The sequence below is a fragment of the Cynocephalus volans genome, chromosome 7 (assembly GCF_027409185.1).
Source record: "Cynocephalus volans isolate mCynVol1 chromosome 7, mCynVol1.pri, whole genome shotgun sequence".
Taxonomy (NCBI): Eukaryota; Metazoa; Chordata; class Mammalia; order Dermoptera; family Cynocephalidae; genus Cynocephalus; species Cynocephalus volans.
The window spans coordinates 66799089-66815549 of record NC_084466.1 but is presented as its reverse complement, the minus strand read 5'-3'; the positions used below and the strand labels follow the sequence as shown (position 1 = coordinate 66815549).

The 16461-nt window shown below is 36.6% G+C and overlaps 1 protein-coding gene across 3 annotated transcripts in view; it reads right to left on the bottom strand.

Annotated features, from left to right (window-relative positions):
• Nucleotides 1-4294: 4294 nt before the first annotated feature.
• The window catches only part of CDADC1 (cytidine and dCMP deaminase domain containing 1), a 32831-nt gene continuing 20664 nt past the window's right edge, over nucleotides 4295-16461 (bottom strand). For 2 of the 3 annotated variants that reach the window (XM_063102311.1, XM_063102312.1), the window contains exons 6-9: nucleotides 15094-15263; nucleotides 13076-13265; nucleotides 9836-9896; nucleotides 4295-4810 (exon numbers count right to left, since the gene is read on the bottom strand). In XM_063102311.1, coding sequence (XP_062958381.1) covers nucleotides 4713-4810; nucleotides 9836-9896; nucleotides 13076-13265; nucleotides 15094-15263 — 519 coding nt within the window. In that variant the 3' untranslated portion in view covers nucleotides 4295-4712. Of the gene's footprint in view, nucleotides 4811-9835; nucleotides 9897-10680; nucleotides 10742-13075; nucleotides 13266-15093; nucleotides 15264-16461 lie in introns of all 3 variants that reach the window. The other variant, XR_010024047.1, reaches the window with a different exon arrangement.

Genomic DNA, 16461 nt, shown 5'->3' with positions numbered 1-16461 from the left:
AGCTCCCTTCAGAGGGCCTGGCTCACAGTAGGCTAAGCACTCAGAAATGTTAATGAGTTGTGGCATGTTCAAATAAAGAACCCAGAGAATTACCATGGGTTACCATCATGGACTGAAGTTGCTCACGAGTTAGGATACGCTATACAGGAGCCCATGGCTCATGAGCTTACCTTTCTTGACACTTAATGGCATAATGCACCACAGTACTTTCGAATCTCTGGCTTAGCTCTTGGTTTTGTTTTTAACCCCAGGAATGGGCATGTCAGACTGCACAAGGTACTTCAGGCTATTCAAACCACCACCATCTCCCCCACTCATTAAGAAGAGACAGTCTGTTTCCACATGCTCTACTGGCAAAACAGCCTCCTTCCTCCACCCTTCTTCGCCCTTGGGATATACCCTGGGCCACAGCCAGGTGTGGGTGTCTACATTAGCATGAATCATGGCTTCTCCCTTTTTCACCTTGGCCTGGACCCCCATTTCTGAGGACAGAAGCATGGGGTGGGGGAGGTATTCCAGGAAAATCCTGGCTCATGTCTTTCTCGAAAGACGTGGTTTCCCTAAAAATTACTTTGTGCAACACTCACCAAGGAGCGCCTGTCCTAACATGGGCTCGCCCTTTCTTCCCCAAATGTTACGGGGTTTAGAAATAAACATTCAGGAAAATTAGGGGCAATGCCACCATGAGTTTCGCTTATGTATCTTAGTGTCACTAAAGATAGAGTTCATGTTTATAAAGAAGTTAATCACTGATCCAGAAATAAAGCTGACCAAACTGAAAAGTTTTGGCAGACCAAGGGTTGGGGAGGAGGTTTGCAGGAAAAGTAACTCGCTGGGTTACAGTCATCCTTACAGAAATGAAAGCTACAACTCTAAGTGGTAAATTAAAATTAAAAATCTGCTACATAGTAGTAGATATGTACACTCACTAGTCTTTCACTAATGAGTTATTTCTACTATTATATAGGAAACACAGGTTTGATGATACCATTGTAAAAACAGATATAGACAATATTTCTCCACTAATTTCCTATTTTAAATAATCATTACAAATTACTAAAAGCCCATGCATTTGATTGTTGCATACTAAAACCACACTGAAATATATCATAGAAGATTTAAAAATAAGGTTGCAGTTCCTCACCAATGATATTTTCCTTTTCATATTTTGAGTTTCTGTCAAAGACGTTCATGAAGTAAATGTTTAGGTCTCATGGGGAATTCAGTAGGCAATACCCAGGGTAAATGGTTGGGAGGTGCTGGGTGAGCCAGCCTCACCCACCTTAAATAAGCTGGGTTTGAATGAAACTTGAGTCTGAAGCCACCTAGTGGACCAACTCCAGTAATGATCAGAGAGAGTTAAGCACCAGTCAAAATACAAGGTAAGCCTGGTAAAGTGTTTCCATTTTAAAATGCTTTAAAATATACAATCAGAAATAACAAATGGCAGGACACCCAATTGCTCTAGTGATGTCCAACAAGACTTAACTCTTTCTCCCCAAAGGTTGTTTTTGAGAAAATCTGTATTTTTCAGGTATTCATCTCCATCAAGTCTTAATAGCCCTTGAAGGAGAATATGTATTCCCCTAACACAATATCTTTGAGGCTTATCGCCAAGGAAGAGATGCATAATGATATCACGGGATGTCTGTCGGTACTAAAATATACTAATAAAAATGTTAAGTTAAAAAGGATATGAAATGAAGGTACTAAACTGATGCTCAGTCCTAAAAAAACAACAGTAACAGCCTCAGCTAAATGCCAGGTGGCCCCTATTGCAATACCAGGACTCTTCAACAGTTGTGTTCAATGCCACTTGCTCTAAAGCATGTCAAAAGCAGATTGTTGTGGCAGATCCCAAAGCAGAACCGTTCATGCATAAAAAGAGGAAGTCTTATGAGTGAATGGTATATTTTCAAACTCAGTGAGTTGAGGAAGAAAAACACACAGAAAAGCCAGATTTTTAAAAAAAGCTTCAGCAGTAACACAATGAACATACATTAACTTGTGCATACTATGCATGACAGATTGGAAGTAAACCAGGCCAATGTTTCACATATTCTGTTGTCACTAAGTAAACAAATGGCAGCACTGTTCTTACAAATTATGAATTTACCATTATTCTCCCAATCTTTAAAATTAAGGAAGACACTGGACTTTTTGTTTAAACGCAAATTCTGATTTCTCGGGTTAAGGCATGAAGTCTCTTGACTGTGAATTAGTAGGCCTGAGTCAACATTGCTCCCCACAGCTTCTGCAGACCCAACTGTGCTCTCGGTGGGGCTCAGCAGTCCTTGTGTGTGTCCTCTAGTCATTTTCCTTTCCCACTCCCATGGTGACCGTCCATGACTTTCAGAAATTCATCTCATCCCACTGTTTGCCTGGCAACCCCCTGACTCCACCTTGGGACCCTGCTCAGCACCTCCTCTTCTACAAGGCCCTTTCCATGACTTCCAGAGGGTCTGCACGTCCTCTTGTGCCATCACTGTTCCCATAGTTATGTCCACAGTGGCGGTTCTCAGCCATAGTCCCCAGGACGCCCTGGAGGACCTGTGAAAACAGCTTGCTTGGCCCACCCCCAAAGGTTCTGCTTCAGTAGGTCTAGGGTGGACCCTAAGAATTTGCAGTTCCAACAAGTCCCCAGGTGATGCTGATGCTGCTGGTCCAGGGACTCAATCTGAGAATCATTTCTCTTAAATACTCGATTCCATGCTTGTATCTTCCACTCAGCTGTGAGCATCTTAAGATCAGGGAGCATTTCCTGCACATCTCCTTCCAGGGTCTAGATAGTGTCTAGCAGCCATTTAATCAATCAACAAAAGTTTACTGAGTGCCTGTTATGTGCCAGGCACTGTTCTAGGCACTGGGATTCAGCAGTTTTTTAAAAATTACATATATATATATAATTACATATATATGTAATATCTATATAAAATCTCCCTGCCTTCATGGATCTTCTGGTGCTACACAGTAAACCCTCAATAACTGTTAATGAAATCTGATAGTTTAGCAGAAAAATGGCATCATCAGGATCATTTAACAGTGCTGTGGGAATATCACTTTTCCATTTCCTCATCACAGCTTTCCCATTCATATGCTTCTCCTTTCTGATATCGCAACCCAATGCCCAACACCTAAATTCATAAACCTAGCAGGATACCAGGCTTTGGGGTCTTACAAAATATGTGCTGATTGTTTTATAAAAAATTTGATGTAGATGACATGTTAGTAAAAAATAACAAATCCAAGAATTAATATAGTAAAGTGATTTGGGAGGTAGGCAATCTCAGTTTGATAAATATTGAATAGCTTAACTAATGGTTTTCAGCTTAGCATTAGTTATCTCTAAGGGTAGCTCCCCTCCTCTCCCTCCTTATTCCATAACCTACATCTGTGTAAAGTGTTTATGGCAGTTCTCAGTTAACTGGTATGACAACTTTGGACTCCCGGTAGATCTAAACAGGCTGCTGCCTAAGCTGGGATCCAGTAACCATTTGGATCATCCTTATGTGATTCTGAGAAACTGACAGGAGGCGCCATGAGGGTGTGTGATGCCATGGAAAGAAAGGGGACAAAAGCAGAGGCAAAGCTGACTCCCTCCACACAGCCAGGGCAGCTGTGTCTCAAGACATGCACCCCAGGCCTGAGGGCCCTGGGCCGCAGCAACCCCCTCCCTAACTCTAGGAAAGTACAAAACATGGACCTTCATCTTTGAACTAATTTTCTGAAAGTTTCTCAGGAAATAAAAATGAGAGAAATCACAAAGAGCAATTTGGAATGTAACTGAAATAACCATAATGTCTACTTTCAAGACTTTCCATATTCTTGAGGTTTGCAAATGTTCTTAAAAGGCCCTCATTTTTAAGGTCAAGCTGTGAGATACTACATGTTAATTAAATGGAGGGGAAAATTAGATGGGGGGAAGCATTTATGAATGGAATTCCTAAAAGGCTAATTTCAATAGTCCAGACTAAAATATTTATTCTCTGTTAACATCATAACCAAATTTGAGGTTCATTATTAGTGATATCAGATAGCAATACTATCTCAGAATAATATTCTCTTCCCACTGCTACCCCAAATTAGTGATAAAACACCCTAGCCCAACAAGTCATTGTGATTTCTACATATTAGAAGATTTAAGAGTAACTAACAACCTTTTAAAAAATATGCTTTTAAGATGGAGACTAGGTCCACCAACTTGATTTTTCTGAGTCAATTCTAATTAAAAAAATTCTGAGAAAGCTTTAGGTAAAAATGTGACCTTTTGGTTAGTGATACACTGACTCTTAAAAGATAGCCAGATTGTCATTTATTTCCATGGAGCAGTTTACTGATTGTCTTCCTTGTAATCCAAAGGAATTAATATTTCTCAAAGCTGTATAATTCCCTGCTGAGGTGTGACCTCCAGTGAACCAGCCCCTTTCAAACTGGCAAGTATAAAGTCAAGATAAATAAAAATCAGTCCCTACTGGTGATTACATTAGTCTCATTAAGTTATTGCTACCTCATTTAGTGTAATAAATGAAAAGACTACTATATTCTGGGAAACATACAAATCTAAAATAAAAATATTCTTATTAACATCATTCATATCCTGGTAATAAATTAGCTTCCTTTAAAAAATTTCTCAATTATTCACAAAATCCATCCTTACTTTCTGAGTTAACAAGGCTGCATTTTAAAAGTGCAATAAAAAATTCTCGAGGCCTTCACTCCAGCGTAGCCCGGACTTCTTTGTAGTTTCCAAGACACAGCTTCTTGTTCTGGTGCTGTTCTTCGCACAGAGGGGTGGGTGTCAGCACACCGTCTAGCATTCAAGAATAACTTCATGTCAGGAACACTTCACTTCAAATAAATGAGTACTTGTTACAACCATACAGGTTTTAAGGGCAAAATAATGCTTAAGTTGAAGAAACACTCACTTTTTTATCTTCAAATTCTCAACGGTGAAGAACTAATTCTAGAAAACTCACATAATACACTATCTGACCTTTTAAAAACTGCATTCACTCAACAGCATATGGCAAATAACTAATAAAACTTTTTTGGGAAAAAGTTCTTATTATCAGGCTGGAAGAAACAAAATACACTTAATCCTCCTGCAATGGGAGGAGGGAATGGTCTGTGGGGTGTGGAGGTTCTGGGAGACCCTCCACATTCACACACACGTCTCCTGGGAGGAAGACAGGCTTATCTGACTGGGCAGGCTGGGAGAAGAGTCTGCCTTCCACCACTTCCTGGCTTTTGTTTTTAATAGCTTTCTTTGTACAATAAACTGTATGTGTTTACAGTATACAATAAACTGCACATATTTAAAGTGTACAATTTGAATGAGTTTTGACATAAGTACACATCTGTGAAGCCACCACCACAGTCAAGACAATGAATATAACCATCACCTACAAAAACTTCCTCCCGGCCCTTTGCTTCCCATCTTTGGAAGGATCTCCTGCCCTCCAAGCTGTGTATTCTGTTCTGTTGCTGCCTTAGTGTCTTCCAGAGTAGATCTGGAAAGACATCTCTCTCATCTTATTAGGTAATATTTGAAACACACACAAAAAGAATATATATAATATAAATGGGAGTTCTAAAGCTTAATAATAAAGTGAACACTCAAGAACCTACTGCCCCAAAAGAGTTATCTTGCTTAAATGTGCACTAACTGAATAAAACTGTTTGTATAAGGAGGAACAAAAAGAACCTACTGTCCAACCTAACAACGAGAACATTGCCAGTTCCCATGTCCTCTCTCTTGGATCCCATCCCCTTTCACTCCATTCAGAGGAAATCACTATCTTGAATTTCGTGTTTATCAATTCCATTGCTTCCATTGTGAGAATACACCATAATATTTTTGTCTAATCTCCCAAGATAAACATTTGTGTTATTTCCAGTTTTTGCTTTTAAGAACAACATTGCAACGAATTCTGTCTCTCTGTCTCTCATGCAATATGCAAGAGTTTCTCTAGGGCATATACTTAGAAGTCCAATTGCTGGGTCATGGTATAGGCATTTGTAGCTTTACAAAGATGTCAAATTATTTTCTAAGGTGGCTGAAAAATTTCCAGTCCAATCAGCAACATACAAAAATTCCTAATGACCCATATTCTCACTAGCACTTTGTAATGGCAAACTTTAATTTTGCAAATCTACTGGGTGTAAAACATTGCTTCAATGTGATCTTAATTTACATATCTATGACTACTAATGAGTTTGATCATCCTTTCATGTGTTTATTGGACATTTGGGGACAAAACAAACAAATAAGTAAAAACAGGCTGGCTGGTTAGCTCACTTGGTTACAGCAGTGTTGGTAACACCAAGGTCAAGGGTTCGGATCCCCATACTGGCCAGCCACCAAAAAGAAAAAAAAAAATAGAACAATTATATTGGACATTTGTTTTTCATCTGTTGTGAAATACTGATAACTGTTACCCATTCATTAAATTTTTTTTCTTATCAATTTGTTGGACTTCTTTACATGTTCTGGGAACCAGTTCATTGCCATGTGTGAAAAATGTATTCCTCCAGGGGATGGCTGGTCTTTTCACTTTCTTTAATACTGTCGTTTGGAGAAGAGAAGTCCTTAATTGGAATGTATTCTAATTTCTCATTCTTTTCTTTTACGAGCGTTACAGGTATTTGTGTCCTGCTTAAGTTATCCTTTCTACTATAGATTTTAAAGATATCTATATTTTCTTCTAAAACTTGAAAAAAGTAACCTTTTCCACTTGTCTTTAATTCATCTGGGATTGATTTTTGTGTATTATGTGAAGTGAGAATACAATATCATTTTTTCTACATGGATAACCCATTTTCCAACCCTATATATTAAATGGTTCATACCTGCCCCTGCGATGTGCATGGCCCTTTCTGTCAGCAATGATAAGTGTCCCACAATTCATGAGGCAGTACCCCCACATTAAAGAACTGGACCACTCAAAATACCAACAGTGTGCCCACTGATAAACAGCCGCTTAACTTCATCCACTAAGTTTTTTTATTTTATTTTATTTATTTTATTTATTTTTTTAAAAGATGACCAGTAAGGGGATCTTAACCCTTGACTTGGTGTTCTCAGCACCATGCTCTCCCAAGTGAGCTAACCGGACATCGCTATATAGGGATCCGAACCCTTGGCCTTGGTGTTATCAGCACCACTACACTCTCTCAAGGGCTGGCCCCTGAGTTTTTTCGTTTTAACAAGAGTATTTTTTCATTTCTCTAAATTCTGATTACTTTAAAATATACCTAGTTACTTTCTTTTACAAAAGCTTGTTCCTTGCTCATTTTTTCAATACCATCTTTCACTTCTTAGACACTTTATGTCCTCTATTTAGACTCTTTGGGAGACTAAATATGCTGTTTGTTGTTTCTGTTGGCTCTCACTCGTGGTGCTATATTTTCTTCCGTGTTTGGTGATTTTCCAACTACAAACTCATATTTCATTATATCCTGTGGGCCTAAGTTGGGATTGCTTTCCTTCAGTTTTTTTTTTTTTTTTTTTTTTTTGCATTTGCTTCTGCCAGGAGCGAGGAGGTGCCCCCGAGTGGGAGCATTTTAGCTTTGAGGACCCAGTTTAATGAAGGAGTCTCAGGCTTTGTTTACCTACCTTGCAGCAGACCCCAGACCTACTCTCATGACCCCAGCTTATATGGACATTTATCCATAGTGTAACTCTGGCTTTTGCGTCTGCTTTTGCTATTTACATCCTAGCAAAATGTTCCTCTTATCTCTATTTTTTTTTTTTTTTTTTGGTTTTTTGAGGGGAACATGGGTGCCTGGATAGTTTCCTTATTTTCTTGAAAGCCCTGTGATTCTTTAAAAGGAATGCTTGTTATGGTTTGTTTGGGTTCCAGTTGTAAGGAGTAGAAGGGCCCTTGAGAGGAGTCAGTCACACTGCCCGCCTGTGCTCGTATTGTCCCTGCTACTGACACTGAGAGGGTGTGAAGCAGCAAGTCTCCAAGAGCTGGACCGACTGATTTGGCCAAAGGTCAAGCCCCACTCTAGCAATAAAGGTGGGGTTTCACCTTTCATCTGTTTGATTCCTGTGTCTATTTCTCGACTGAATCAAAAATCAGAAAGGAACCACGTTATACAACTCCATTTATATGAAATGGCCAAAATAGACAAATCCACAAAAATGTGAAGTAGATTAGTGGTTGCCTAGGGCTGGGAGTAGGGAAGAATGGGAAGTGACTGCAAATGGGTATATGAGGTTTCTTTCTAAGATAATGAAAATGTTCTGAAATTGGCTTGTGGGGATGGTTGCCCAACTCTGTGAATATACTAAAAACCACTGAGTTGTACACTTTAAAAGGGTGAATTTACAATATGTGAGTTATATCCCAGTAAAGCTGTCATATACCTGGAAAGATAGGAATATTATTTACTGATATAAAACGCTCAAAAATGAATATAAAACATAAACTTACAATTCAATGAACTGTCACAAAGCAAACATACACTTAACCATTACCTGGGTCAATAAATAAAACATTGCCAGCAAACCAGAAGACTTCCTCTTGTCCACTCCTTCTAATCTTGGGACTTTAACCACAAGTTAAAGACCTTCTTCCTTAATGATCTAGGAATTTAACAAATCCTGGAGACAAGCCCTTTGTTGATTATAAGTGGCAAATATCTTCTATCCCATGGCTTGCCTTTGCACTCTCTTAATGGTATCTTTTGATGAATAGATGTTTTTAATTTTAACACAGCTAAATTAATTCATCTTTTTATGACTGGTGCTTTTTTTATCCCTTCCCTAACAATATGGAATTATTAACTGATCTCTCAAACACTGTAATCGAATATACACTCTTTAATCAGATCCATATATTTTCTTTCCTTCTTCTCTTTTGCCTTTTTTTCCTGATAAATTTTTTAAAAGAAAGATGTACTGGATACATATTTTTTTCAAGATTGCAAACAATAAATTCATTAGTTGCATAAAATACAGCTAATTCAGAACACAGGAAATTAAAATATTCACACAGAAATTATTTTCTTTTCCTTTTTTTTGGTTTTGGTGGCTGGCCAGTAAGGGGATTGAAAACTTGATCTTAGTGCTATCAGCACCACACTCTAACCAAGTGAGCTAAATGACCAGCCCAGAAGTTATTTTCATAGAGATCTAATAAAATCATTGTTATCAAGAAAACTTACAGTAAGCTTCCATTTTCCTAGAATACAATCAGATAATATAGCTACTATTTTTAAACAATATTGTAGAGCACTAACTAATGTTCAAAATTAGTGCCTAAGGAATTGTAAGATCTCCCAAAGATTATCTTACATTCAAAATATCTGTGTTAATATGCAAATAATGAAGTTTTAGACACTAGTAATTCATTTCTGGTAGCTATGATAATTCTTGGTTAACCAGATTGTTCAAATAACCAGAACATTTCCATTCTCTGTCCAATCTGGGCAAATGTGACTTTACTCTAGAAGAATGTATATATCCTCAACATCTGGTCCTAGATCCATCTGTGCTAATTATACATTTTTCCTTCCTTGCTGCCCAAGAAACTCTAGGAGAGCATTATTGTTCATTTTTCATATAAATTTAATTTATAAATTCAATTTGTACATGATTATTTGTATTATTCTGTAGGACTAATTATTAATCAGCACCTTCATAGCACCTAGCATACGGTAGATACACAAATGTTAATAAACAAACTGAATGGCAAAAATCTAACCTGAAAAAAGAATAAGTTCCATCTATTAACAGAACAATTTCTATCACCTGATCATTAAAATTCACTACAAAACCTTTCTCCTCAGCAACAAAGTTAACCTCAACATAGGACTTGTAAATACTCACTTTCTCTCCTTTCAGGCTCATTTTGTTCCAGACCATAAGCTCCTGATTGATTCAGCTGCCACTGTAAGAGGAAGCAAACATTTTATTTATATGCTTAAAAGGGATTTAATAAATAGCATCTCAGCACCCTGTTTTTAAATATCAAAAAAGCTTTAAAATAATACAAGAAAATGGAGTTAGCAAGACCATATCAACAAAGCCCTAATAATGTCACCCTGAGTGATCCTGAATGATAGGACTTCTGGGATCAGAATCAATACTCTTAGAGAAGGAAGGGACCTTAAAGATCCTCTACACTGATCTCAGAGGTAAGGAAGTGGAAGACCAGAGAATTACAGTGACTTGACCCAGGTTACACACTAACTAAAGGCAGTGCTAGAACTAGAATCTGGGCCTGCCCATGCCCAGTACTATGGAATTTCTACCACATCATATTCTATCTCCAGGTCCTACAGAATTTTACAATAGCTAGAGAAGGCCTAGATATTAAAGAATAAAATATGACCAAGATTACCTTGTCTTTTAATATGGTTATGTCACGTAAGTTATTATTTATATAATGTTATGTCATTCTATATCATATCATATCCTATATCATATCCTATATCACTTCTGATTACAGTTTTCCATCTCAACCATTCAAAAAGAAACAGGGAAGCCTAAAGATTCTCAGATATTATACAGAAGACTAGGGCAGCAGAAAAGAAAATGGAGTGTGATCAGTATCTCATAGCACAGTCCTTCCTTTCTTACCTGGCTAGATTCTCCATCACAATCACTAATGGCTTAACCAAAAAGACTGCTAGGGCACTATCTCCAGAAAGACACAATTAAGTACAAATTACCTGGGAGCCTCTTCCACAAGCATCAATTAGTTCATCAGATTAACTAGTTAACATCTTGAGCCTTGAGGGGGGATGAGATACAAGACAAACATTTTACCATGTATAAAAAGTCCTTACAAGAGAAGACATCTAGAAATGGTTGGTCATTTATAGAAATGTGATGGTTACAGTTAGCATCAAGAAAGAGAAAGGACTTAGAAGGGATGGGAAGTTACATAAGAAATTACACATACACATGGACACAAAAGACATGTTTTGAAACATGTTAAACCACTACAATCTATTAATTCAGGCAAACAAAGTAAAAACCAGTAACCCTGAATTTATGTTCAAGATTATTCACAAAAAGGCTTTTTATAAGTGTAAAAAATGAGAAACAATCTAGGTGTCCAACAACAGGAGAATGGTTAAATAAGTTAGGTCTATAGGTTGGAATATTGTATAATTATTAAAATAATTTTTGAAGAATTTTAAATAACGGAAAATACAGAAATATGTTAGTAGTGGTACGTATGAGTTGTGGGATAATATATGTTCTTTTTTATTTTCTGTCTTCTAAAATAAACATATATTACTTTCATAATTTAAAAAAAAGTAATACAACCTAATAGAAAAAAATCCACACAAATTAAATAGAAAAAAAAAAAAGAACTGAATGAATGGATATACACTGGTAAAATCTATTCTTGAAAATAGCGTTATCCAGCCCTAGCTTAGTTTTTGACAATACCATAGAACTAGTTATCTCAAGGTCTATGGTAACATATCAAAAAGAAAAGCAAAAATCTTTCCAACAGAATAAATTTTAATTTAGCTTAATCTTAAAAACGAATATCAAATTTATTGATACTCTTACACTACTTTTGATGGTCTAAAAGTAACAGTATAATTATTACTGAAGTTAAAATTTAGGACAAATATTAGTTCATGTTAATTACTGGTATTTATAAAACTAGGTGTTCAGCTAACCATTTATATGGTATTTCAAGCCATGACAGATGAGGGAAAGGATAAGAAGGGGAAGAACTAATCTGCATCAGAAGAGAACAGAGAAAAGCCATGAGAACGTCTTTTCTCTCAAATGTGTGCCTGACTGAGGGTGCTCCTGCGCAAGTCTGGTCCAAACAGGCCTTTCTGTTTCCCATCTCTGTCCTAGGACCTCCCTTTGTCTGTCTTCCTACCTCCCTCTGCTTCTCTTGCCCTATCTTAAAGGCTCTTCTGATCTCTTCATTCTCTTTATAATTGAAAAGCTACTAAAATCTACCAGTAAGCAAGATATTTCAGAATTTGCTATAATGCATCACTCACAGTCTTGAAGAGCTAGGTCACTTAATCTTTCTGAAGAGAATTTGAAAAACCTATTTCTTCACATTCTTTAGGAGGAATGAAGAGACAGAAAACAAAAACACAAAACTGGAAGAGCTAGTGATTTCTCTGACTAACTGGATGTAAGCTTTTATTTAGTTTTACAAGAGAGGCACCTTTCCCATCTCTCCCTTCTTTCAGTGCCACATCACCCCCTCATAAACAGTTCTGTTGTATGCTTTTTCTATCCACTGCAAATTCTAGTATGTAAATCTTACATTAAGTGCCAGGATTAAATCATTAGATGTCATAAAAAACAATGTATGATGCTGGACAGGGTCTTTTTGCTATATAGAACATTACTGGGGCAACTGGTGAATGTTGATTAGAACTGTGGGTTAATGGCACTAATGTATCAATGTTAATTTCTTCATTTTGTGGTTTTACTGTGGTTATGTGGTTATTCCTCATTTGAGAAAATGGAAGGCAATCTGGTATCATGTCAACAACTTCTGGAAAAAAATTTCTTTGTAGTGTTTTTGCAACTTTTATATATTTGTGGGATGTTTCAAAATAAAGTTTTTAAAAACCTAGATACTAAAAAAGATAAAGTTTTGAGTTTTCCATGAACCACCACAGTACTTTTAAAAAAAATATCAAATATGAAATTCTAGTTTTTTTCTGATTTTTATCATGAGAAATGTGTGTGTGTTTACGTATGTGTCATCTTCCTGTCTTTTGGGTAATAATAAACTATTTTCACTTTTATCCAATCCAGAAAGGCAGGTGAAGGAAGGGAGGTGGGTCAGAGATTATCTTTCATCAGTCACCAGATGGCACCAAAGGGCCCACTGGCTCAAGAGTATGTAAGGTCAATGTACAACTTTCTACAGAGCTGTAAATTCATAATTCGGCAGAGATCCTTAGCTGAACATTTGTAGCTAGGTAAGTGCTTTCACATAAAAATAAACTCAGTGATAATAACTTGTTGAAACTCTTAAAATGGTGGGAATCACTAATTTACAATATGCAGCAGGATACCTAACAACATAATAGAAAGTACACTGTGCAAAAATGTGTATCTACTTACTGTAAATTTGCTAACACCCTCAAGTTCCCTAAATCTCATGTAAGAGATGTCTGCCTTCTTTTTTCCAACATCAACGTCCCCTGCATAGATTTGTTTTATGCCTGCACCTTTAATTAAAGGTACACACTCATCACAAGGGCACTTTGTCACAAAAATCATGCTTCTTTCTTCTGGTTTTATTTCCTGACACCTACAAAAAAATTATAAAATATTAGGAAGGTAGTTTCTGAAATGGTAAGTTCTTTTTCAGAGAAATCTTTAAAATTAAAATTAAAATTAAAATTGAACTGTTTTAAAAACATGTTATAAACAATAATCATTAAGCCTTATTCTTCTTGAATTAGTAAATGTTCAAAATATATAAGCCCATAAAATGTTACAATACCACCTGAACAAGACATTATAACTAAAATTCATTTATTGATTCTAAGCCATTGGCAAGAGGTTCAGTATAAGATTACAAAATAGATGAAAACAGAAAGAGACAGACACCAATAAGAAAGAGAGAGAGAGAAAGATAAAAAAGAGAAAACAATGCTTTCTAAGTAAGCAAGCACCTCTTTTTAATACTGGAATTAGTGCTTAAAACTAACCTGTGTCTTAAGAGCTAACCATGTCTGCTTAGACATTAACACATCATGGCGGCCAAAAGACCTACCCCTATCTGGTACCTAAAGGATATTTAATAAATGTTTACTAAATGAATAAATTAATACTAAAATTCTGTTTTGAGTTTTAGTTTTCTTATCCATTCCCTATCATACGATAATTTTATTTAACAAATGTTTGAATTTGACATATTCATACTGCCGTACAAAATAAAGCAAGTAAATATGTAGTAATGAAGAGGACAAGGACAAGAATGGATTTTTGGTGAAATTTTGCATGCTGGAGGGTAGTTTAGGTCTAAGGGCTGCTCTCATCTGAGGCAACAGGGATTGTTCTTCCAGGTTCTGTGGATTATACTGCTCTTAGCCAGTGTCTTCAGTTCCCCCACTGCCAGCATTCTGTATCCATCTCCCTAGTTCAGACCCTCATTTCTGTTCACATGGACTAAGGCAACAGAATTCTGTACACACAGTCTGTTCAGATAATACACCTGCTACCTAAGTGATGTCTAGAGGGTGGCTCTGTCAATGCCATTCCATTTCCCCACTGCCTACCAAAGAGTCTAACCTCCAAGTCCTGTTGTCCAGTCCCTGCCTAACTCATGAGCTGCTTTTTCCATGTGTCCACATTCCAGCCTGACTGGAATATTCATGGTCCTAAACACACAAGGCATTTTCCTACTGTAGACTGATGCTTATGCTAGAAGCAAGAACAGCCTTTTTTCCTTCCCTTCCTGGAAGCATCTTCAAATGCCGCAGTCCTAGCAATCCTTTAAAGCTCAGCTCAAGTGCCAGCTCTTCCATCAGCTTTTCCCTTGCACTCTGCCTCTTGCCTGCATGTATGTCCATAGCACTTGGTGTTTGCCTCTTCTGCAGAATCCATCGCATTAGGTGGATGCCATCTTATATCCGCTACTGCATTAGAAGCTCCCAAGGACAGAAACCATGTCTTATCAGGTTTTTAATCCCCTAACCTCACCTCCTTGATGGTAAACTCTGAGAAGGGTTTGTGGAAATGACCTAAATTAACATTAGAAGGAGGTAATGCCAGTTATGATCTCTAACAAAAGCTCATTACAAGCAATTTAGTTCATAATTAAGTCTACATATCTGTACAGTAAACAAAGGAGATTTTAACATACAGAAATATGAGAGGCTGAGCAAAACCCTAAAGGATAAACTTCAAGCAGTCGCATACTGAAATGAGAGGTGGGAAAAAAATGACTTGCTCAATAAATTGGAAGGCTTGGAGAATCCATGACAGTGGCCTCAGGTCTAGCAGCAAAGTTATACTTCTGAAAAAAATATTTCTTGGAATTTGAAAAAGGAAATAAATTACAACTAAAAGAAAACTTATTTTGACTAACCTTGCTACATTTTAAAGAAAAATACCTTAAAAGCATTTCATACCTAAATGTCAAGGCATTCTGTTCTGCGTGTATGATGTATCTGAATTTCCTTATTTCTCTGTCCTTCTGCTTGTCGTCCATGTGTGGGAAGTCAGCATACTCAGATCCAACAGGAAAAGCATTATAACCACATCCTATGAAGTACATAGCGCCTGTTCCATCACAACTTCTCTATGGAAGAGACCAAACCAACAATGGTTAGTTTCAACCTTCTGAAAAGGCACTTTGCAATGTATTTTTAAAGCTTGCTGTCATACTTTGTATAATGAATATTTATCTAATTTTCTACAACAAACTGAGCCATCAAAAAAAATACAGTGTTAGATCCTTCTACTGCAGTGTGGTCTTGCCAAAGCTAAATTCCAAGAAGGCTAACCAGCTTTCTTGTCTACGATCTCAAGTCAGTCCTTGGTTTTAGCAGTTAATTAAATACTACCTTGTTTAATTCAAAAATTGTTTCACTTGATTCAGATATTTCTCCCCAAATAGATCCTGGAGAGCAGAAACCATGTTTTTATACTTTTCTATTCCTTTAAGTACACATGTTAGAATGTTACATACATAGCAGGTACTCAGTAAGTGGTTGTTAATTATGCTTACATGCTCTGTGCTGTACTACTCGTTAACAAATCAGAAATTTTAAAAACACTTTGAGCAATTTCTGTTCGGTTAAAAATGTGTTATTGTGTATAGGCCAGCTGCAAAAAAATTAAAAAGTGCTATCATGATATAGTTGTAAAATAAAATCATACTTTTCTTTAATTTTCAATACTTATTGAATGTGTGTGAATGTGTTCTATGTGTGTGTATGTGTGTGTGTGTGTGTGTGTGTTTTTTTTATTATACATACATATGGGGTACAACGTTGATTTCCAATAATTATGTAGAATGTGTGGCGGTTAAATCAGTAATCAGCTTATTCATCATTACAATATGCAGTCATTCTTTGTGTCCGTTGACCATCTATGTATATATTATCATAGAACGTCTTACTTCAGTGGCTCTTTCTTATTTCTCTTGGTCAATGGCATACTAGTTGTTAATATAAATGCTTTATCAGTTATTAGAATGAAATATTTTATCAATAACAAGTGTTTATAATAGTTTGGAATATACTGTAAATGTCATTAAATTTCAATATATTATAATTACTCAAGTGATAATATCACAGACTACTGCAGCAACTTAAAAATCATTGTGTTATGTAAGCCAACAGAAGCTTGCAAATAAAATATTATCTCATTAATAAATCTTCTTGAGCATTTACTAAATGTCAAACACCACGCTGAGTTTTATATGCATTATTTATTTGGTCATTCCTCAAAATAACCTAGAGAGTACTACTGTTATTATCCCCATTTTACAGATA